This window comes from Trichomycterus rosablanca, chromosome 16 (genome assembly GCF_030014385.1).
Source record: "Trichomycterus rosablanca isolate fTriRos1 chromosome 16, fTriRos1.hap1, whole genome shotgun sequence".
NCBI classification, from domain to species: domain Eukaryota; kingdom Metazoa; phylum Chordata; class Actinopteri; order Siluriformes; family Trichomycteridae; genus Trichomycterus; species Trichomycterus rosablanca.
The window spans coordinates 13575196-13597771 of NC_086003.1; the positions used below are offsets into that span (position 1 = coordinate 13575196).

General features: G+C 39.9%; 1 protein-coding gene across 2 annotated transcripts in view; it reads left to right on the forward strand.

Moving 5' to 3' along the window:
- The window catches only part of rad50 (RAD50 homolog, double strand break repair protein), a 56273-nt gene that overhangs the window by 29649 nt on the left and 4048 nt on the right, over positions 1-22576 (forward strand). For both annotated transcript variants that reach the window (XM_063011631.1, XM_063011632.1), the window contains exons 19-25: positions 2500-2592; positions 2681-2794; positions 6694-6821; positions 7279-7503; positions 16455-16540; positions 16691-16833; positions 17787-17920. In XM_063011631.1, the coding sequence (XP_062867701.1) occupies positions 2500-2592; positions 2681-2794; positions 6694-6821; positions 7279-7503; positions 16455-16540; positions 16691-16833; positions 17787-17920 (923 nt within the window). The remainder of the gene's footprint in view (positions 1-2499; positions 2593-2680; positions 2795-6693; positions 6822-7278; positions 7504-16454; positions 16541-16690; positions 16834-17786; positions 17921-22576) is intronic.

The following is a 22576-nucleotide window of genomic DNA, read 5'->3' on the forward strand; positions in this document are numbered from 1 at the left end:
ACACACACAGAGAGAGAGAGATAAAGAGAGCGCTAGTAGTATTATGACAAATAATTGAGAAAAAACTCGTTTAATGATGTTAAATCTGATTGGTTCATGGCGTGTATGTTTTAAAGCAGAAATAAACACAGGCACGAGAGGATTTTTATGAAACTTAATGCAATGCAACCAGTCTGTCTCTTTCCTGTAGTTTCCTTTTAAAATAAATCTTTTTTCTCATTGAAGTGTTGTTTGAATTATGCCTACATTTAAGGCAAGGTAGCAAAATGTTCATGATCGTTCATCATTGATATTAATATCGGGGCTGTCTTATACTAAGCTAACAGTTAGCATTTTGCCATTCAAACCAATGGGATGGGATAGCACAGTGCGCAAGCATGTCAACTCACAAGCTCGATTTTGCAATGTGCAAGTTTATACAAGTTCAATAATCATCAATAATCATTTATTTACGTTTGAAAATAATTCCGTTTCTCCGCACCGTCAGCTATGTTTTAAGCCAAGGACACTTCCGATGCTCACTCGTTCTTGAAATGTTAAGATACCGAACTACAGCTTATTAAGGCATCTAAGGATTCAAACAGCCTCCTTCTCAGGAGCGCGCATAGGATGACGTAAAACGCGTCTATGTAGAGCGCGCAATAGTTTTTGTGTTATCACCTCAGTGAGCACCTCCACAACCAATCAGTGAGCTCCAACCGCCTACCCCTCCCACCCCTCCCTTACTGTGGATGCGCGAATGTCCTAAAGTCTCCATTTTTAAGGTAAACCTGAAGCAGAAAAACTTCAAATTTTTTTTAAATACTGTCACCATTTTTAAATACCGTCATCATTTTTAAATACCGCGGTATACCGTAATACCGTCATACCGCCAAACCCTAGGTCTCATACCCCTTTTCCACCAAAAAAAACATGGTTCTTGAACCGGTTCTGTTCAGGTTTCTCTGAACCCTGGTGTTCTGTAGTGAACCGACGCGCGTTTCCACCAGTTTTTGAGAACCAAGCCTGCATCATCAACGGTGGGCGTTACTTAACGAAAGTTAAGAGCAGTAATATCATGGCGGAGCGTGTAGTTTATGTGCGAGCATTTGTGCTGCTGTTACAGATGTTTGTTTTTATGTAAAAGCATCGATCTAACAATCGGTGATAAGAAGACGTGACGTGTTTGTCTCAGTTGTTGTTTTATTTAGTTCATTAACGTGAGAAGCGTTTTGTGCTTCGGTTTCACCGCGACTCTCGGCGCAAATAGCCGATTTGCTCAGCGCTCGGCTTGAGCGGTGAAAGGTCATTAAAGTTCCACAACACGAATAAACGTTTGTGTGAAATAACCATCAAATCTACTCTAAAATACAACATGTATCTGTGTTTAGCTGGATTTACGCGTGTGGTGTTTATGCAGCTCGGGGAGTTGAAAAAGCTCCATGCTTTATTTTTCACGTTAAGCGGTGTTCGTTCTGTCCGGGTCACTTTTATCACGTTATATCACACAATTCACCTTTTTAAAGGCGCTTTTAAAACATCAGCGGCAAACTGGCTCAAAATGTAATCAGGTGAACTTTAAAAGATAGAAATGCAGCATTAAGCTCCATACGAGACCCCAGCTGACGCCATTGTTGCTGTCGCTACACTGTACAACATGACACGCTCACAGATGGACGTCATGGTTCGGCCTGAAAAACCAAGTATTCTGTGGTGCCAGATTGGCCCGCTAGTTTGCTGTCTGGAACCCTTTTTTTTCCGGTGGAAACACGCGGAACCGGTTCAAAGTCAAGTTCGGGAACCGGAACGGGCTCCGTGCCACGTCGGTGGAAAAGGGGTATCAGTGGCATGGCACACTTTGCACCATTACAGAGTTAGATCTAAATCTATTTCATACAGACCCCTAGAGCGCACATTCCAATCCTTCAAAAAGTTTCCGCACTTTTGTATTTTGGTTGGAAACGGTGAGGGTGGGAGGAGTAGTAATTGGTCGTGTCTGAGAGACTGAGACCTTTTTGGATGCTCAAAAAAGCTTTAGGGGAAGAAGATTTTCATGTGATGATGGTGTGAAAGCAGTGGTGCATCAGTGGCTACACACTCATTAAAAAGTTGGTATGACGCTGGAAAAAAATGCATCAACAGGTGACTGTAGAAAAGTGAAAATTATTAATGAATAGGAAACTTTTAGAAGAACCCTTGTGTATTGTTTTTATGTGCTGGTAGAGAACTTCTATTAATTAATAATTTAAATTAATTACCCCAAGCAGCATTCCCTTTTTGGGATGCCAGTTTCCATCACTCTGTTTTACATTAGTTTTTATCTAGATTCCAGTTTTTCCAGCTTAGCCAGGAATAAAAATACTGTTTCTGTGGATGCATCTCTGTGGCAAGAATGGTGACAAATTAACTAAGCATTTTTAACCATTTTTACAATAAGAATTTCTTTCTACAGCTGTGTCAATCCGTATTTCATGTTACATGGAATGATTATTAACAGATTTTTCTTTTTGCTCATTCTAGATTAATTCAATCAAGGAAAGAATAAAAAATCTGGTTGCAGTGGAGAAAGAAATTACCAGGTACATTGAAGAGGGCAAAGATGACTACAAGGAGGTATGCTTGTATTACTTCTGTTTTGTTCTGTTGTCTGTGAAGTCCTTTTATTAATTTATTCATTGATTTATTATTTGTTATTAATCAGCAAAAAGAGGCTGAACTACAGGACATAAATACCCAGCTGCTGGAAGCTGAGAAACAGCGAGAGAAGATCAACAAGGATATAGGCAATATTCGACAAGATATAGACACTCAGAAGGTTTGAAGACTTTCTTGTTTATGCTAGCTAATTTTCATAAATTGAGGCACATAAATGAAAGATGAATGAGACGTGAAATTAAAATTGACCCTGCATTGACACTAGCGGCTGCTGGTTACGTTCATCATGGGCATGTAGGGAGCTGCGGTATGTTACCTAAATAACATAATGTTGTCTTCATAATGCATTTTAACATCTTAATTATGTCCCTGATGAGATATATGACAACATTTACACCTTTTTAAAAAATTTTAAGTCTGCCAAACCCAGCTAAGCAAGTGCTGAATGCAGCAAAAGACAGCAGTGTATGAGTTTTGTCTTTACAGCATAATTACCATCAAATTAGACAGATCTTACTTCTACGTTGAGTGTCACTTGGCCTTTGTGCTCTTCTGTATAGGAAAGACCAGTCACCTGTCATTTTGAATGCAGGTTTAGATATAAAGATGCACATGCACATAATTTAAAGGAGATTGTTGCTAAACAGTTTCAACCATTTTGTGCTATTGTATCTAAACATGTTCCTTTTCTCTTTGGCTGTAAGCTTTTGCCTAAATGCCTAAATACTATCATAAATTACACACTCCATATACAGAAATAAATTGGGACATTTTATTAAATGAAATACAATTAATAATTGTAAATTTCTTTACTCACTACATGAGAAGCCATGCTGCTTGGATAAAAATATCCACATGGGCACAGGAGTACTTTGGAAACCTGTTGTTAATTAATGTATAGCTTTGTCTGTGTATAACAGAGTTTCAGCTTGCATATATACAGTGTATCACAAAAGTGAGTACACCCCTCACATTTCTGCAAATATTTTATTATATCTTTACATGGGACGACACTATAGAAATAAAACTTAGATATAACTTAGAGTAGTCAGTGTACAACTTGTATAGCAGTGTAGATTTACTGTCTTCTGAAAATAACTCAACACACAGCCATTAATGTCTAAATAGCTGCAACATAAGTGAGTACACCCCACAGTGAACATGCCCAAATTGTGCCCAAAGTGTCAATATTTTGTGTGACCACCATTATTATCCAGCACTGCCTTAACCCTCCTGGGCATGGAATTCACCAGAGCTGCACAGGTCGCTACTGGAATCCTCTTCCACTCCTCCATGATGACATCACGGAGCTGGTGGATGTTAGACACCTTGAACTCCTCCACCTTCCACTTGAGGATGCGCCACAGGTGCTCAATTGGGTTTAGTCCATCACCTTTACCTTCAGCTTCCTCAGCAAGGCAGTTGTCATCTTGGAGGTTGTGTTTGGGTCGTTATCCTGTTGGAAAACTGCCATGAGGCCCAGTTTTCAAAGGGAGGGGATCATGCTCTGTTTCAGAATGTCACAGTACATGTTGGAATTCATGTTTCACTCAACGAACTGCAGCTCCCCAGTGCCAGCAACACTCATGCAGCCCAAGACCATGATGCTACCACCACCATGCTTGACTGTAGGCAAGATACAGTTGTCTTGGTACTTCTCACCAGGGCGCCGCCACACATGCTGGACACCATCTGAGCCAAACAAGTTTATCTTGGTCTCGTCAGACCACAGGGCATTCCAGTAATCCATGTTCTTGGACTGCTTGTCTTCAGCAAACTGTTTGCTGGCTTTCTTGTGCGTCAGCTTCCTTCTGGGATGACGACCATGCAGACCGAGTTGATGCAGTGTGCGGTGTATGGTCTGAGCACTGACAGGCTGACCTCCCACGTCTTCAACCTCTGCAGCAATGCTGGCAGCACTCATGTGTCTATTTTTTAAAGCCAACCTCTGGATATGATGCCGAACACGTGGACTCAACTTCTTTGGTCGACCCTGGCGAAGCCTGTTCTGAGTGGAACCTGTCCTGGAAAACCGCTGTATGACCTTGGCCACCATGCTGTAGCTCAGTTTCAGGGTGTTAGCAATCTTCTTATAGCCCAGGCCATCTTTGTGGAGAGCAACAATTCTATTTCTCACATCCTCAGAGAGTTCTTTGCCATGAGGTGCCATGTTGAATATCCAGTGGCCAGTATGAGAGAATTGTAACCAAAACACCAAATTTAACAGCCCTGCTCCCCATTTACACCTGGGACCTTGACACATGACACCAGGGAGGGACAACGACACATTTGGGCACAATTTGGGCATGTTCACTGTGGGGTGTACTCACTTATGTTGCCAGCTATTTAGACATTAATGGCTGTGTGTTGAGTTATTTTCAGAAGACAGTAAATCTACACTGCTATACAGGCTGTACACTGACTACTCTAAGTTATATCCAAGTTTCATTTCTAAAGTGTTGTCCCATGAAAAGATATAATGAAATATATGCAGAAATGTGAGGGGTGTACTCACTTTTGTGATACACTGTATATATATATATAGATAGATAGATAGAGAGAGAGAGAGAGAGAGAGAGAGAGAGAGAGATTTTCCGAAGTACTCCCAATCACATGTGGTTATATTTATCACAGTAGCATGACAGTTTCTGAGGTCTGAAAAGGTTTAAAAGTCACACATATTCAACAGCGGTTTCTGGCCTTGCCCCACACGCACTGAGACTACTTCAGATTCTCTGAATCTTTTCACAAATTGAGCAGTGAGCATCAATCCATTTTTGATGGATGCAATCATGATAGCCTCAGCTGTTGACAATTCACCTTCTTGTGGTGTAAGTTGAGTAGTCTAGAAACTTTTCACTGGTACATTTTTAAGTGTGTTCCAGACATCCCATTCAAAATGTGCTTATATTCACAAAGTACAAGCAAGTTGTTCAGCCAAAACATTAAAAGTCATTTGTTTGTAATTGTGTCAATTAAACAATGGTTTAGGAAAATTTTTACACCTCAGATTTTTGTTTTGAATTTATTTTACACAATATTGTAACTATGTACATTTGAATTCGGTTACAGTTTCATGTTAGGGGCAGTGGTAGCTCATTCAAGATAATAGGCTAGTAATCAGAATGCTGCCAGTTCAAGCCCAACCACCACCAGGTTGCAACTGTTGGGTCCCTGAGCAAGGCTTTTAATCCTCACTTGCTCAAATTGTATACAGTCATAATTGTCAAGTCAAGTCAACTTTATTTATATAGCGCTTTTTACAATATACATTGTCTCAAAGCAACTTTACAAAATCCAGGACCAACAGATACAAAAACCCCTGTTGAGCAAGCCGAGGGCGACTGTGGCAAGGAAAAACTCCCTGAAAATTACAGAAAGAAACCTTGAGAGGAACCAGACTCAGCAGGGCCCATCCTTCTTGGGTGGCCTGGAGGATACTTTAAATAAATACACGATTTACACAAATCATACAAACACAGAATTAAATGATCTAAAAGTCATAACTGGTAATAAATAGATAAATAAACAATTAAATAATAATAGAGTTGTTATCCGCTCTAGTCTTCAATAAAGTCTGTAGTGATTTCTTGTCGTTGCAATTACTCCAGACCAGTCACATCTGACAGGAGCAGCATCGTTGTCCCGGCAGTCTCGACTTTAATCCTTAACCTCGGCGGGTAAACAGGTTTCCATCAGAATGCCCTCGGGGTAAAACAACAGAGAATGTAGTTAATAATGTACAATGCTAGTTGACAAACAGTTTTACAGAGAGTTTTAGACTCCCGCAGCCCTAATTATTACAGCATAACTAAAAGGGAGAGCGAGCAGGTAATTGTAAGTCACTTCGAATTAAAGCGTCTGATAAATGCCTTAAACGTAACATTCATTGACTAAATGGCAAAAGTTTGTGGACACTGGACTATAAGCATGTTGATTATCTACTTCCACAAACAATAGGTAGTTGTAAAGAGATACATTTTTAAAAAAAAAAATAATAAATATGCCTCATAAAGACATGCTGTAGATTAGATCTAAGGCTTTCTTTTCTGTTTTTAGGTCCAAGAACGTTGGCTTCAAGATAATTTGACGTTAAGAAAGCGTGTGGAGGAGCTGAAGGAGGTGACTAAAAAGAGAGAGGTCTTACTTATTGAGATGGGCAACATGCAGGTCATGGAGCTACGCACGTAAGTACTCTTAATTGTCAAACCACTTATTATTTCACTTGAGGGATTTTAAGCTACAAGATTTCAAACATGCAGCAGTCACATGGGTCAGACACTGATCCTGTTAAAAAGTGGTAAATGAAGGTGCCCAGGTGGTGCAGCGGGATTTTCCGCTAGCACACCAGCACTGAGATTCTGAACTCCTTGGTTCAAAACTCGGTGGTGTGCGGGTGGGGTCTTCAAAAGCTGTGTAAGAACCCTGATTGGCAGATAGAGAGGCGCTGTGCAGAATGCATGGGTGGGAAAGGGTTCTGCTAAGAGCTGCGCGCAGGGCGGAGGAGGCGTGAGCAGCAATATACCCACCTCGACTGCAATCAGGGATCCCCAGCAGCGGAAGACAAATTGACTACGCTAAATTGGGAGAAAATGCATAAATAAAATAGAAATATGGTAAATGAATCTGCTTGTGATTTACCAGTGAGCGGCGAGAACTGGAGCGGAAAGTTGAGGACTTAAAGAGGAATCGCAGTGTTGCTTTGGGTCGTCAAAAGGGCTTTGAAGAGGAAATCCTGCGCTTTCGCAAAGAGCTCCGTGAGGACCAGTACTGCCAGGCTGAGGAACGCTTTCGGGACAAGATGATAGTCATGAGAACCACTGAGCTAGCCAACAAAGACCTGGACATCTACTACAAAGCATTGGACCAGTAAGTAAATAGGAACTTCCTTATTTGCCATTTACAACATTTAGAGGACATTCAAACGACTTTTAACTGTAACAGTCTACAATGCAGGCGGCTGAGGATTAGAGGCCTTGCTTAAGTGGCAACCTGACAGAGGTAGGGCTTGTACCATCAACACTCTGATTACTAGTCCAGCATTATAACCACTAAGCTTCCACTGTCCATTACCTCTACCACTTTATTATAAACTTGATGTGACTGTCACCTTAGCTGGTGCTTAAACACTGGGCTCAGGTCCGTGGAGGGTGTATCAGTAACACAAAGAACTGCAGAACTGACCTCACAGTCTTGTTTAAAGCCTTTACAGTAGATTGAAGCCTTTTATAGTATCAAACTATGGGAGGTCTATACTAATGCCCATGGTCTTTGAATGAAATGTCCAACTAGCACATGTTCAAGTGTCCAAATACTTTTGGTCATTTGGTGTAGTCTGTTCGAAAACCTAGTGGGCTGCTTTGCTGAGAGGATTCTAATAAGACATCGAACTTATAAGCAGTGTTTCCGCTACATGTACTTTCCGGTGGCGGCCAGCCGCTGCTTAATTATTGCCGCCGCTCCATCAGAATTTATATAATTACATGAAACCGCAATGACCCCCGTCCCAATGCACTCACAGGGGGTCAGTCTTACAACCCACATTTCCACCAGTTTTTTGGGAACCAAGCGTACGTCATCAACGGTGGGCGTTACTTAAAGAAAGTGAAGAGTAGTGATGTGGAGTAATGCGGAGTGTGTATATTATGTGTGAGCATTTGTGCTGTCGTTACAGACGTTCATTTTTATGCAAAAGCATCGAATAACTATTGGTGATAAGAAGACGTAGACGTGTTTGTCGTAGTTTTTGTTTTCTTTAGTGCATCACGTGAGAATCGTTTTGTCAAATAGCCAATTTGCTCAGCTCTCGGCTTGAGCGATAAAACATCCCAAAAGTTCCACGACACAAATCCATTTGTGTGAAATAACCATTAAATTCAGTCCAAAAGCTCCACATACATCTGTGTATAACTGTATTAACTTCTTGAAAATCAGCTTCTCGGGAGAATCGAAAAAGTTTAACTTGGAGTACTAAAAGTACCACACAGGGACACTAAATTTCTCTCCGTTATTACTGGTTATAAGTACTCTGTACACTCAAAAAAATAATATACTGGATCTACTTTAAAAAATGATGGTAACAATTTGTTATGTAATCTGAACTAGAATGTTTTAAGTAAATGCAACAAGCCTCTCGCTGTTAAACTAACTTAACTAAATTAGGTAATATCACCATGAAAATCTTTAAAACCATCACGCAAAATTAATCTGAACCTACTTAATTTTAATTTCATTGTTTGTTCCACAAACCCAAATAAATTAGGTTCCGCTGATATGAATATGCTGAATATTATTGTGATAGGAATCAGCTCTTTAACTGAAGCATTGGACAGACACTTATTCATACACATATACATTCATACCACAAATGCACATGCTGATCCATTTCTCAGCATATCAACAAAGTTGAATCAGTTTATCTGGACACAAGTTTGTTCTAGAGAACAACAAACTCTACAACAAACTTGTGTCCAGATGAACTGACTCAACTTTGTGTACCCGGATTATCGAGCATGCATCAAAGCATTTTTCAGCGTAGCCACACTGTTCCCAATGCTGGGCTGCACGGTCACGGTAGGTCTGGATACCACTGCCGCAAGTCCTTCTGGGTAAAGCTCCGCCCCTTCCCAGTATTTAAACATAATACATTCAGGCAACTCCGATATTTTAGTTGGCTCAACTCAAAATTGGTATGATGTTGTACTAAAGCAAAATAATGTGTTGAAAAAGGTTAAAATTTTGAGTTTGTCTAAAATAATGTCTTTTTAAATTGCCCGAACTTTAAATTTTTAACAAATGTTACAAACTTATTTTTTTATGTTGAACTGACTTGTTATATTACGTTTAATTTACTAATGTGCTGAATCATTTTTTAGAGTGTACTGCCCAAATTCATCTGTCATTGTTTTAGTACAATAAGTAACGTTGAGCTTTATTTTTCACGTTAAGCGTTGTTCGTACTGTCTAGAGCACTTTTACCGCCTCATATCACACAGTTCATTGCTTTGAAAATATCAAAATTTAATCAGATGAACTTTTAAAATATGAAAGAACAGCGCAATAGCGGTTTCACAGCCTCTACACTGTGACACGCCCACAGATGACGTCACGGTCCGCGCCGATTGCTTATGCAAAGCTGATTGCTTATGCACATACTGCCTTATACATGGAGCCTGCTTAGATTCTAAGCTTTAAAACAGTGGTGTCAAGGCTAATGTGTTCATTTTTAACACAAACTTTTATTTAATTAATTTTGCACTGCACCGGATGGGGGCCGTGGGTGTGTGGGGGGTTGAGGGTGCCTGCCACCGCTGCTAAAAAAAATTCTAGAGGAAACAGTGAGGCAGGTTATTCAGACACTGCTTAGACAGCGGTTGTGCCACGGCAGTTTTGCTTTCTAAGCTAATACAGTTAGCCTCAGGTCATTCAAAAGGCGACACAACCCACTAGCATGCCGGCCAACATCCCCCTCCATGTACCGAAAATGGATAAACTGTCACTGACAAGCCCGAATTTTCAAATAAATGACACTTGTACATCTTTATACAAATTAAAAATCAATAAGACTTTATTTACATTTGAAAATAAATTTGTTCGTTGCTCCGCATCCATCCACCATATTTGTAATTTTTTGTTAGAAGTTGTGCCGCACTGAATGCTGGGGTTGCCTTTACTGCTCCCTCGTTTTTCAGTCGGTTTATCACTTTGAATTAAGGCACCTTAGTAGGCAGCATGTTAAAATATCTAAGAATTCGAACAGCCGTCTTCTCAGGAGCATGCATAGGATCATGTAAAATGCTGTTTATGTAGAGAGCTCACTAGGTTTTCGAACAGACCCATTGTCTACCCGGTGTGTTTCTGCTGTAGTCTTTATTAATTGTTTTACAGTAAGTTGTCTGCAGTGATGACATTTGCTTCCATAAATAAAACAATTGTACATATATATTTGGCTAACCTATAGTCCACTCTATTAATATAGCTCTAGTTCTTATTGCATTAGGATGGCACTTTGCTTTTAATTTAGTTTTAATTTAGAACAAAGGTACTTTTTCAAAAACTGCTTACGGTATCTTTTAGTAAGTGTCTTTCTGTTTTTTTCAATCAAGATAGCTTTAGGACCGTAAGTCAGTTCTGGGGTTTTTTTTTCCTCTCTTTCTGGCAGGGGTTGTTTATCATTAAGTGTGTGTTTGATATCTGAAAGCTGTGACGCCATGAACACAGCTTCCTGCTGTCACTGTCTGAGGTTTGAGAACATTGCCATGAAAGGACAATAAGGTAGTGACTGTGAGTCATCTATATTTTATCAGTTGTTACAGTTGGGGTTTAGTGGTGTGGAAAAAGACTGGGATATTCCGCAAGTGATCTCTACAGGTGTATGTATATACAGTTAAACAGGAAGCAGAATGTTGTTTACAAGTATTTCATTTAAAAAAGTTAAAAGAAAAGATATTTAATAGTTTACCTTATTAGTTTTTGTAAATATATGTCATATCCAAATTTGATGCCTGTAACGTATTAAGGGGGGTCACAAAGAGCATAGCGTGGCTCGCTACATGCCATAACTAGGGCCATATTAAATTCATGGGAAAATGTGCCAAATTTCACGGACCTTGTCTTTTAAAAATCAGATTTCACAGATTTTTAAGGAAAAGTGTCACATTTTACGACAGTCATTAAATTACACTCATTAATTGAATGATGGAATAAATGGAAGCTACAATACACAATTCTATGTTTTAACACACCCCCCTCTGCATCCACAGAATTGGTTGGGAGTTTTCCAAACTCACGTACCCGATTAGTGTTTTTAGCTGCTTTAGACTTCGACATCTTGGACATTTTGACTAACCGATTGCTAATTGAATTGCCGTAGGATTGCTAGTGTGACAATTTGGAGAAATACACTGATCAGCCATAACATTAAAACCACCTCCTTGTTTCTACACTCACTGTCCTTTTTATCAGCTCCACTTACCATATAGAAGCACTTTGTAGTTCTACAATTACTGACTGTAGTCCATCTGTTTCTGTACATACTTTTTTAGCTGCTTTCACCCTGTTCTTCAATGGTCAAGACCACCACAGAGCAGGTATTATTTAGGTGGTGGATGATTCTCAGCACTGCAGTGACACTGACATGGTGGTGGTGTGTTAGTGTGTGTTGTGCTGGTATGAGTTGATCAGACACAGCAGCGCTGCTGGACTTTTTAAATACCATTTCCACTCACTGTCCCCTCTATTAGACACTCCTACCTAGTTGTTCCACCTTGTAGATGTAAAGTCAGAGCTGATCGCTCATCTATTGCTGCTGTTTGAGTTGGTCATCTTCTAGACCTTCATCAGTTGTCACAGGACGCTGCCCACGGGGCGCTGTTGGCTGGATATTTTTGGTTGGTGGACTACTCTCAGTCCAGCAGTGACAGTGATGTGTTTTAAAACTCCAGCAGCACTGCTGTGCCTTATCCACGCATACCAGCACAACACACACTAACACACCACCACCATGTCAGTGTCACTGCAGTGCTGAGAATGATCCACCACCCAAATAATACCTGCTCTGTGGTGGTCCTGGGAGAGTCCTGACCATTGAAGAACAGCATATAAGGGGGCTAACACAGTATGCAAAGAAACAGTAGGACTACAGTCAGTAATTGTAGAACTGCAAAGTGCTTCTATATGGTAAGTGGAGCTGATAAAATGGACAATGTGTGTAGAAAAAAGGAGGTGGTTTTAATGTTATGGCTGTTATGGTTTCTGTGTGAAGTTTGAACAGGAACAAATTAGGGTTAGTAATGAGGTAAAAAAAAAAAAAAAACTAAATACTGAAGTTTGTTCTGATAGGTGATGTCAATAGGTGATGGAGCAAAAATAGAGACTTTTCAGTTCATAAATAGAATAGAAACAAATTGAATGGACATAACCGAAACTGCCCAAGTGATCTCACATATCCTTTATTGCTTTTCGCTGTCAATAATGGGCTAGAAAGTGCAGTGAGATTAAATCTGCTTAAAACAAAACTATGCCCTACAAAATCAATCAGAAATGAAAGTGAAAAAAAAGTATGTCAAATCATACAGCTGAGATTTTGAAAGTAAAAGTATAAGTCGTGCTTGTCTTTAGTTTCACACTGTGAAAACAGGTCACATTGAATTTAGACAAAAAAAGCTGTTAGTTTCTTCTCCTTTTTGTTGTTTTCCAAACTGGTCACAGAGTCTAGACTTGTCTAAAATGTCTAAGGCATTCCAATTAGTACCATTCCAAAATTTATCCATCAGACTTACTAGAAAGTGAGTTGTGTTTGACCACTCCAGAAACACAGTCCAGTGTTGGCATACTTTACACCACTCCAGTCGGTGCTTGGCATTTTGCATAGTGATCTTAAGCTTGTCTGCATCTGCTCAGAAATGGAAACCTAATGAATTATACCATGGGTGCCCAAGTTATACTTTTACAAACTGATACCTTTTAATAATAAGAGCTCTTGAGCTCTGTCTGGACCATTGCTTTTGCTGTAAGGAAAATCCTACTAGAGGAGCTGAACTTTATATGGGGTTAATTAGAGACACTTTACTTGATGGCAGGTGTCACTGAATACTATTTAACATGAGTTTGAATGTAATTGGTTCATTCTAAACACAGCTACAAATCCAATTATAAGACGGTGTTTACAGTTGCATTAAAGGTCAAAATAAATGTAAAATTGCATTTTAAGAGGGGTGTGTAGACTTTTTCATCCACTGTAGATGCTAAGACATGATTTTGTTTCTATTTTATTTATGCATTTTCTCCCATTACGTGTAATTTGTCTTCTGCTGCTGGGGGATCCCTGATTGTGGTCGAGGTGGGTATACTGCTGCTCACGCCTCCTCCGATCCGCGCGCAGCCCTTTTGCAGAACCCTTTTTCACCTATGCATTCTGCACAGGCGCCTCCCTCTGCCAATCAGGGTCCTTACACAGCGTTTGAAGACCCCACCCACATAGTCCGGTCCTCCCACCCTAGCAGAACCGTGTCTGCTGCAGGCACTGTCAATTATGGCCGCTAGATGGCGCCCAGCCGATCGGTGGCAACGCCGAGTTTCAAACCGAGGAGTTCAGAATCTCTGCGCTGGTGTGCTAGTGGAATATCCCGCTGCGCAACCAGGGCGCCCTACTAAGGCATGATTTAAAGAGAGCTGTTAATACTAGAAATCCCGTACAATCATCTAGAATCACCACCAGTCCCAAACTAAAAGAGTTCCCAACAGTTCTCCATGCTAGACTAAAAAGAATCTACTGAATATATACATGACAAAGTACGATTGTGTGCTTTTATGTTAGGCATGATAAATCTATTAAACAACATTTTGAGTAACAAATGCAAAAAATGCTTTTTTGTAACTGTATAGTATTGAAACAATTGACTAAATCATTCTTATATACACTGTATGTCTACAGGTATTTGAACACCCCTTTTAATTATCAAGTTATGGTGCCCATTTACTGTTTAGACACAGTTGTATTAAATCAAGCTCATAGCCATGCTATGAGACAAACTATAGACAAACATTTGAGGTAAAATGGGTCATAGTCAAGAAAATGTGACTTTAAATGTTCTACTGTCATAAGATGCCACCTTCAGTACAAGTCAGTTAGAAAAATGTCTGCCCTTACTGTAGGTAGAATATGTTTTCTAGTACCGTGACTTGAAGGAAAACCTGACCAAATAGAATGTACAATAAATACAGCAGTTCCAATAGGTTAATACATTTTACATAACTGTATATACACCAATCAGGCATAACATTAAAACCACCTCCTTGTTTCTACACTCACTGTTCATTTTATCAGCTCCACTTACCACATAGAAGCACTTTGTAGCTCTACAATTACTGACAGTAGTCCATCTGTTTCTCTGCATGCTTTGTTAGCCCCCTTTCATGCTGTTCTTCAATGGTCAGGACTCTCCCAGGACCACTACAGAGTAGGTATTATTTGGGTGGTGGATCATTCTCAGCACTGCAGTAACACTGACATGGTGGTGGTGTGTTAGTATGTGTTGTGCTGGTATGAGTGAATCAGACACAGCAGCGCTGCTGGAGTTTTTAAACACCTCACTGTCACTGCTGGACTGAGAATAGTCCACCAACCAAAAATATCCAGCCAACAGCGCCCCGTGGGCAGCGTCCTGTGACCACTGATGAAGGTCTAGAAGATGACCAACTCAAACAGCAGCAATAGATGAGCGATCGATTCTGACTTTACATCTACAAGGTGGACCAACTAGGTAGGAGCGTGTAATAGAGTGGACAGTGAGTGGACACGGTATTTAAAAGCTCCAGCAGCGCTCATACCAGCACAACACACACTAACACACCACCACCATGTCAGTGTCACTGCAGTACTGAGAATGATCCACCACCCAAATAATACCTGCTCTGTAGTGGTCCTGTGGGGGTCCTGACTATTGAAGAACAGGGTGAAAGCAGGCTAAAAAAGCATATAGAGAAATATATGTACTACAGTCAGTAATTGTAGAACTACACAGTGCTTCTATATGGTAAGTGGAGCTGATCAAATGAACAGTGAGTGTAGAAACAGGGAGGTGGTTTTAATGTTATGGCTGATCGGTGTAATAGTGCTACATTCCACTGTTCCACATTGACCTACCTGCTGACTGAGAAACTTCATTTAATTAGCTTCTAAATATTGTATCTGATCATTTTCATATCTGCAGCTTTCCTCTTGTGGACACAGGCTTTCACAATTACAAATGCAGAGTGCCAGCAAGTTATGGAAACTTGCTGAGTGGTTGCAGATCTTGTCATTGAGGGTTCTTTTTGATAACAGATCTCAGTCTGAAAATCCAAAATGCATCGAAACCTATAGCTGCAATATGCAGCTTGTGAAAAGTTCACATGCATTCAGTATAATTTTTTTTTTTATTATTGAAACGCTGAGACAATGAACATTTGTTAACAGAGAGTAGCATGTTTAGATCTTCTTCATGTCTTATGTTACATCTTTTTTGCCTGTATTAATAGGATTAGATTGACTGACACACATCAAGCTTCCCTGACTGGACCTTTATTTGATGACATCTAACATTTAAGGCGAATATTCCTTCAGCATAAGTTGATAGTTTGAGTTTCCTTCCCATCCCTGACAAAATTGTTCAGGTGACCTTTCCTATCACTTGACAGCACTGAAGCATTGTTGTCCTATAACATATGTGACACCTCAGTGTTAAGCAGCTCACACCAGTTCACCTCACCTGAATCCTGACCAGTTCCTGTAATTTTCTTTTCATAGATAAAATAAACCACAGTTTATCGTTTATTCCTTCAAGCTTTAAAAAGTGTTAGTCAAATTTTATGTTAGCCAATTAACTCTTATTTCTTAAAAGAAATGACTTTTTTAACAATTTGAGGCAGATATTGACCTGTCTGTGAAAATGAATGAATGTATTTTTCTGAATACTCTAATGGGGTGGCACGGTGGCTAAGTAGCACTGTCGCCTCACAGCAAGAAGGTCCTGGGTTCGATCCCCAAGTGGGGCGGTCCAGGTCCTTTCTGTGTGGAGTTTGCATGTTCTCCCCGTGTCTGCGTGGGTTTCCTCTGGGTGCTCCGGTTTCCTCCAACAGTCCAAAGACATGCAAGTGAGATAAATTGGAGACATTAAATTGTCCATGACTGTGTTTGATATAACCTTGTGAACTGATGAACCTTGTGTAATGAGTAACTACCGTTCCTGTCATGAATGTAACTAAAGTGTAAAACATGACGTTAAAATCCTAATAAACAAAGAAACAAACATCACTCCAATACTGCATTTTTTTTACAGAACAATTATGAAGTTTCACAGTATGAAGATGGAGGAGATTAACAAAATCATTCGGGACCTGTGGAGGAGCACATATCGTGGACAAGGTCTTTTCCTAACAAAAAATTACTTTACATGCTGTAATGTTATATGTTATGAAATGTCCATTAATATCTTAAAATTTAACCCTGATTTTTCATCGACACCATGTAGGGTTCTAATTTCTTCTGGATCCTTGTGCTCATGCTGTCTTTTAGATATTGAATATGTGGAGATCCGGTCTGATGTGGATGAGAATGCCTCAGCTGGTGTGAAGAGAAGAACCTATAACTACAGAGTGGTGATGGTCAAAGGAGACACAGCTTTAGACATGCGTGGACGTTGCAGTGCTGGACAAAAGGTGTGCCCTTAAGGCTCAATAATAATAAGAGTCCACCATCACACAGTTTTACATATGAAACTGCTATTAATGACTAAGCATAGTCATCCATGTTTCTGCACTCACTGTCCATTTTATCAGCTCCACTTACCATATAGAAGCACTTTGTAGTTCTACAATTACTGACTGTAGTCCATCTGTTTTTCTGCATGCTTTGTTAGCCCCCTTTCATGCTGTTCTTCAATGGTCAGGACTCTCCCAGGACCACTACAGAGCAGGTATTATTTAGGTGGTGGGTCATTCTTAGCACTCAAGTGACACTGACATGGTGCTGGTATGAGTGGATAAGACACAGCAGCGCTGGACACCTCACTGTCACTGGTGGACTGAGAATAGTCCACCAACCAAAAATATCCAGCGCCCCATGGGCAGCGTCCTGTGGCCACTGATGAAGGTCTAGAAGATGACCAATTCAAACAGCAGCAATAGATGAGCGATCGTCTTTGACGTTACATCTACAAGGTGGACCAACTAGGTAGGAGTGTCTAATAGAATGGACGGTGAGTGTACACGGTATTTAAAAACTCCAGCAGCGCTGCTGTGTCTGATCCACTCATACCAGCACAACACACACTAACACACCACCACCATGTCAGTGTCACTGCAGTACTGAGAATCATCCACCACCTATATAATACCTGCTCTGTGGTGGTCCTGTAGGGGTTCGACAATTGAAGAACAGGGTGAAAGCAGACTAAAAAGTATGTAGAGAAATAGATGGACTACAGTCAGTAATTGTAGTGAGTGTAGAAACAAGGAGGTGGTTTTAATGTTATGGCTGATCAGTGTAAGTTTTCAAATGTTACTTGTGTGTGAGACCAGTTCATTATTTGCTCTTAATACAAGAAACTATTAAAGTGTTTGTGGATGATGAAATTATTGAGATATTTTCCCTTATGGTGTGTATTGCACAGGTATTAGCTTCACTTATCATCCGACTGGCTTTGGCTGAAACATTCTGTTTGAACTGTGGCATCCTGGCCCTGGATGAGCCCACTACCAACCTTGACCGAGAAAACATTGAGTCACTGGCCCATGCCTTGGTGGAGTAAGTATAATTCAGGCTTTTGTAATACAAGAATTACAATTATACTGTGATACGTCAAAGCTAGAAATGAGCAACATTTGCTGAGTTATAGTTTTTAGCTGTGTCAACTACAAAAAACTTTGTTTATTTGTTTTACACACTAGGTTGAGCGTAATAGTGGAAACAAACTCCTTGTGGGATTTTACATGAGCAGATAACATGTCAAGTTGTCATTCAGGTTAAATGGTTGAGTAATTATCTGTTACCACTTCTCAGAATTTAAAGGTCTCAGATAAAAACCATCTGCGTGGGTTTACTCCGGGTGCTCCGGTTTCTTCCCACAGTCCAAAGACATGCAAGGGAGGTGAATTGGAGACACTAAATTGTCCAAGACTTTGATATAATCTTGTGAACTGATGAACCTTGTGTCATGAGTAACTACCGTTCCTGTGAGGTTGTGAGGTCCAGGTGAGATTGTGGAGGACAGTTTCATGTCACAGGTCATACACCATGGCAAGACTGAGCACAGCAACAAGACACAGAGTAGTTTTACTGCATCAATAAGGCAAAGATTTCAAAGCAGACTGGGGCTTCAAGATGTGCTCTTCAAGCTCTATTGAAGAAGCACAAAGAAATGGGTAAGGATAAGGACTGTAGACGCAGTGGTCAGCCAAGGAAACCTAGTGCAGTGGATGAAAGACACAAATCGGAAGATGTTTAGCAATGCCATCAGCTCAGAACTGGCGGAAACCAGTGGGACCCAGGTACTGTTTAAAGAAGTCCGGCCAGAAGTGGCCTAGTCGTCAAGTGACTTAACTATGCACTAAAACATAGGAACTGGTGCAGATGTGCTCTGGAGTGATTAGTTACAATATGAAATACTTGGCAGTAACAGAAGACAGTATGTTTTTTAAGGACCTGAGAGTGATACAGTAATGAGTGTCTGCAGGCAACAGTGAAGCATGGTGGAGGTATCTTGCAAGTTTGGGGCTGAATTTCAGCAAATGGAGTTGGGCATTTGATCAGGATTTTACATTTACATTTACATTTTCAGCATTTAGCAGACGCTTTTATCCAAAGCGACTTACACAATGAGCAGAACACGATGAGCAATTGAGGGTTAAGGGCCTTGCTCAGGGACCCAACAGTGGCAACTTGGTGGTGGCGGGGCTTGAACCGGCAACCTTCTGTTTACTAGTCCAGTACCTTAACCACTGAGCTATCACTGGCCCAATTTAAGGATTAATAGTGTCCTCAATGCTGAGAAATACAGGCCAGTCTGACTGGCTCCAAATTTATTCTGCAGCAGGACAACGACCCCAAACATACAGCCAATGTCATTAAGAACTATCTTCAGCATAAAGAACAACAAAGATTTCTAGAAGTGATGTTATGGTCCCCACAGAGCCCTGACCTCAACATCATCGAGTCTGTCAGGAATTACATGAAGAGACTGAAGGATTTGAGGCTTAGTTCTCCAAGATGTTTGGAACAACCTTCCTGTCGAGAAGAATTGATGCAGTTTTGAAGGCAAAGGGTGGTAACACTAAATATTAATTTGATTTAGATTTATCTTTTGCTCATTCACTTTGCATTTTGTTAATCGAGAAAAATAAAATATTAACACTTTTTATTTTTGAAAGTATTCTTACTTATATACCCACCACAATCCTGAACAGGATAAAGCTGTGATAAAACATGTTTAATTTAAATTCTTTAAATATGGGGCAGTGGTAGCTAAGCATTTAAGGTACTGCAAACGTAATCAGGAGGTCACTGGTTCAAGTCTCACCACCGTCAGGCCCCTGACCGAGCCCCCTAACCCTGGATTGCTTGGTTTGTATTCGGACACTGTTGTAATTTGATTTGGATTAAAGCATTTGCTATACGCAATAAATGTTAGTAGCTCAGCAGTTCAGGGTCCTGAACTAATAACCCGAAGGTCACTGGTCCAAGCCCGACAGCAGCCAAGATGTCACTGCTGGGCTGCAGAGCAGGGCCCTTAGCCCTTAACCACTGTGGTACCCTGTAACTCAACGTCCCCTAAACTCTAAATCCTTTAAACTCAATGCCCTTTGTCGAGAAATTTGTACCCTTAAACTCAATGTTTCCCTTAAACTCACTTGTGAGCGACTGCTGCTTTGTTCAGCGCTTGGCTTGAGTGGTGTGATAAAACGTCATGTGAATTTACTCTGAAAGCGTCCACAAGTATCTGTGTTCAGTTGGATTTTTCTCCTGTTTCACTTTTAAACTTGTGTTATAGCTCAGGGTGCTGAGAATCAGCTTTTCGTAGAGTCTAAAATGCTTATCATAAAAACTTAATGTAACTTAATGTATTAAAAGAATGACAAAGGTAAAGTGCAGGTTTTATTGTGTTTTTGATTGATTTTTAACTGTTTTTTAATTGTATTTCAGTGTGTTTATATTCTATCTGTGTTATTTTCAGTGTACAAGTGTCAAAAACAACCCCATTATTTTACATAAGCCTAAAATATATGCAGTTCCACGGGACCATGGAACGCATTTTCCCATACATCCTTATGGGAAAAAAATACCTTAAAACTCAACACCTTTTAAACTCAATGCCACTCCCAGAACCAATTGACGCTGAGTTTCAAGGTACCACTCTCAAATTCTAATTTGTCACAATTGGAATTCACTTTGGATAAAAGCGTCTGTTAAATGTCATAAATGTAAATATTGCACATAGTAAATAAGTTCTGAACCACCCTAATGAGAATCAAGCGCTTACAAAGGTAAATAAATCGACCTTTAAATTCACAGAACTTGTAAAAGTTGTTTTAGTTGCAGATAGTTTTGATGTACTATTTTCATAATTCGTCCCAAAAGTGTGAAGGGGAGTTGAGTTCAGGGCTTACGCTAAAACAGGAAAAGGCCCTTCCAAAATTGATACCACAAAATTAAAAACATGGTAAAACAATGGTTTGTTTTATGCCAGTCTAGCACCTGCAGTCTATTACTCTGACAATAGTAGGCCTTCTAGCTGAATAAGTATTCCACCTCACATCCCCATACTTAAATCCTGTACTATGACTGCTGCTGGCATTTGAACTTTGTTCTGGATACAATTGGGATTTCTTTTCTTTCCCTGGAGATCCAGATGTTTGTTTTAAAACAATTAAATGATGGACTGGCAGTTTGAATAGTACAATTATAAACACTGACCTTATCTCAGACATTTGTCATGAGGTTCTTTTGTGACTTTCTAAATGAGTCATCTCTTGCTAGGTCTGACCACGTCATGTTTTTCCATATCATGGTAACTGCTCTAACTGTGGTTTAGTGGAGTCCCAGAGTCATAGAGATGACTGTGTAACCCTTCTATGACTAATACGTATGATACAGTAATGTACTTTCTAATAGATTTATTGCTGTACTGCTTGTTGAGACCTTGTACCCTACTTTACATTGCTAGAAATCTTTTAATAATGTAGTGTAACACACCAGCGTGTCATCATTATTCATCTACTTCATAAATACCTTAATAGTAGTAGTAGTAATTTGTTTAGACGTGGATTTAAATTGGCTAATGGAATTCCCAATTAGAATGAATGTACATCTATACTTATGACTTAAGAATGCCAAAGGATTCTTTCAACCCACAAAGTCCTCTGCCAACTATTAGCATTAGCAGTTTGATATCAGTATGTTTCCCATCCCTGTATTACTTGTATGAAGATCTTTTCTGTCATTGTCTGCAACATGTGACAGTTATGAACATATGCCACGTCTTAGCGGTCGTGGTGGAGGAATAGCCACAATTTATGATAAAGACATAGGTCTTACTGTAAAATCATCTCCCCTAACAAACTCGTTTGAAGTTCTTATCTCTGACATAACCAATAAATGTTCATCTGATAAAGCTAGTATGTTCAAGCTGGTTACTGTTTATCGACCCCCTGGTCCTTACTCAGAATTTCTTAACGAATTTGCCGATAGTCTTATCAACTAAGAAAGCTTTAATTGTTGGTGACTTTAATATTCATAATGAGGATAAGTGTAATCCACTCAAAATTGCGTTTGATTCTATTTTAGAATCTTTAGGCATCACCCAAAATGTAACAGGACCCACTCACCGCTGTAAACATACCTTAGATTTAATACTTACTTATGGTATAAACATAGACAACCTGGAAATTGTACCACAGAATGACTTAATTTCTGATCACTCTCTACTAATTTATGAAGTGTCCCTGTCCAATAATATACAGCAACCACATCGTTTTAAATGTAAGCGCACTATTACATCTGCAACTGCAGCAGCGTTCATAAACTGCCTACCAGAATTACCAAATATACCAGCATCAGAACCTAAAGAACTAGATCAGGCAACTCAAAACCTAGAGACCGTACTGCGCACAACCTTAGATAACGTAGCCCCACTCAAAACTAAACTGATTAGGGAGAAAAAACTTGCTCCTTGGTACAATGACCACACATGCGCACTAAAACAAGCAGCACGGAAATTAGAAAGCAAGTGGCGTCACACTACACTGGAGGTGTATAAGATTGCTTGGAAAGATGCTCTAACTGAGTATAAACATGCACTTATAAAAGCTAAATCTTTATATTATTCGTCCCTAATAGAGAAAAATAAAAACAATCCTAGATTCCTTTTTGAGACGGTGTCCAAATTAACTTAAAACGTCAATGAAA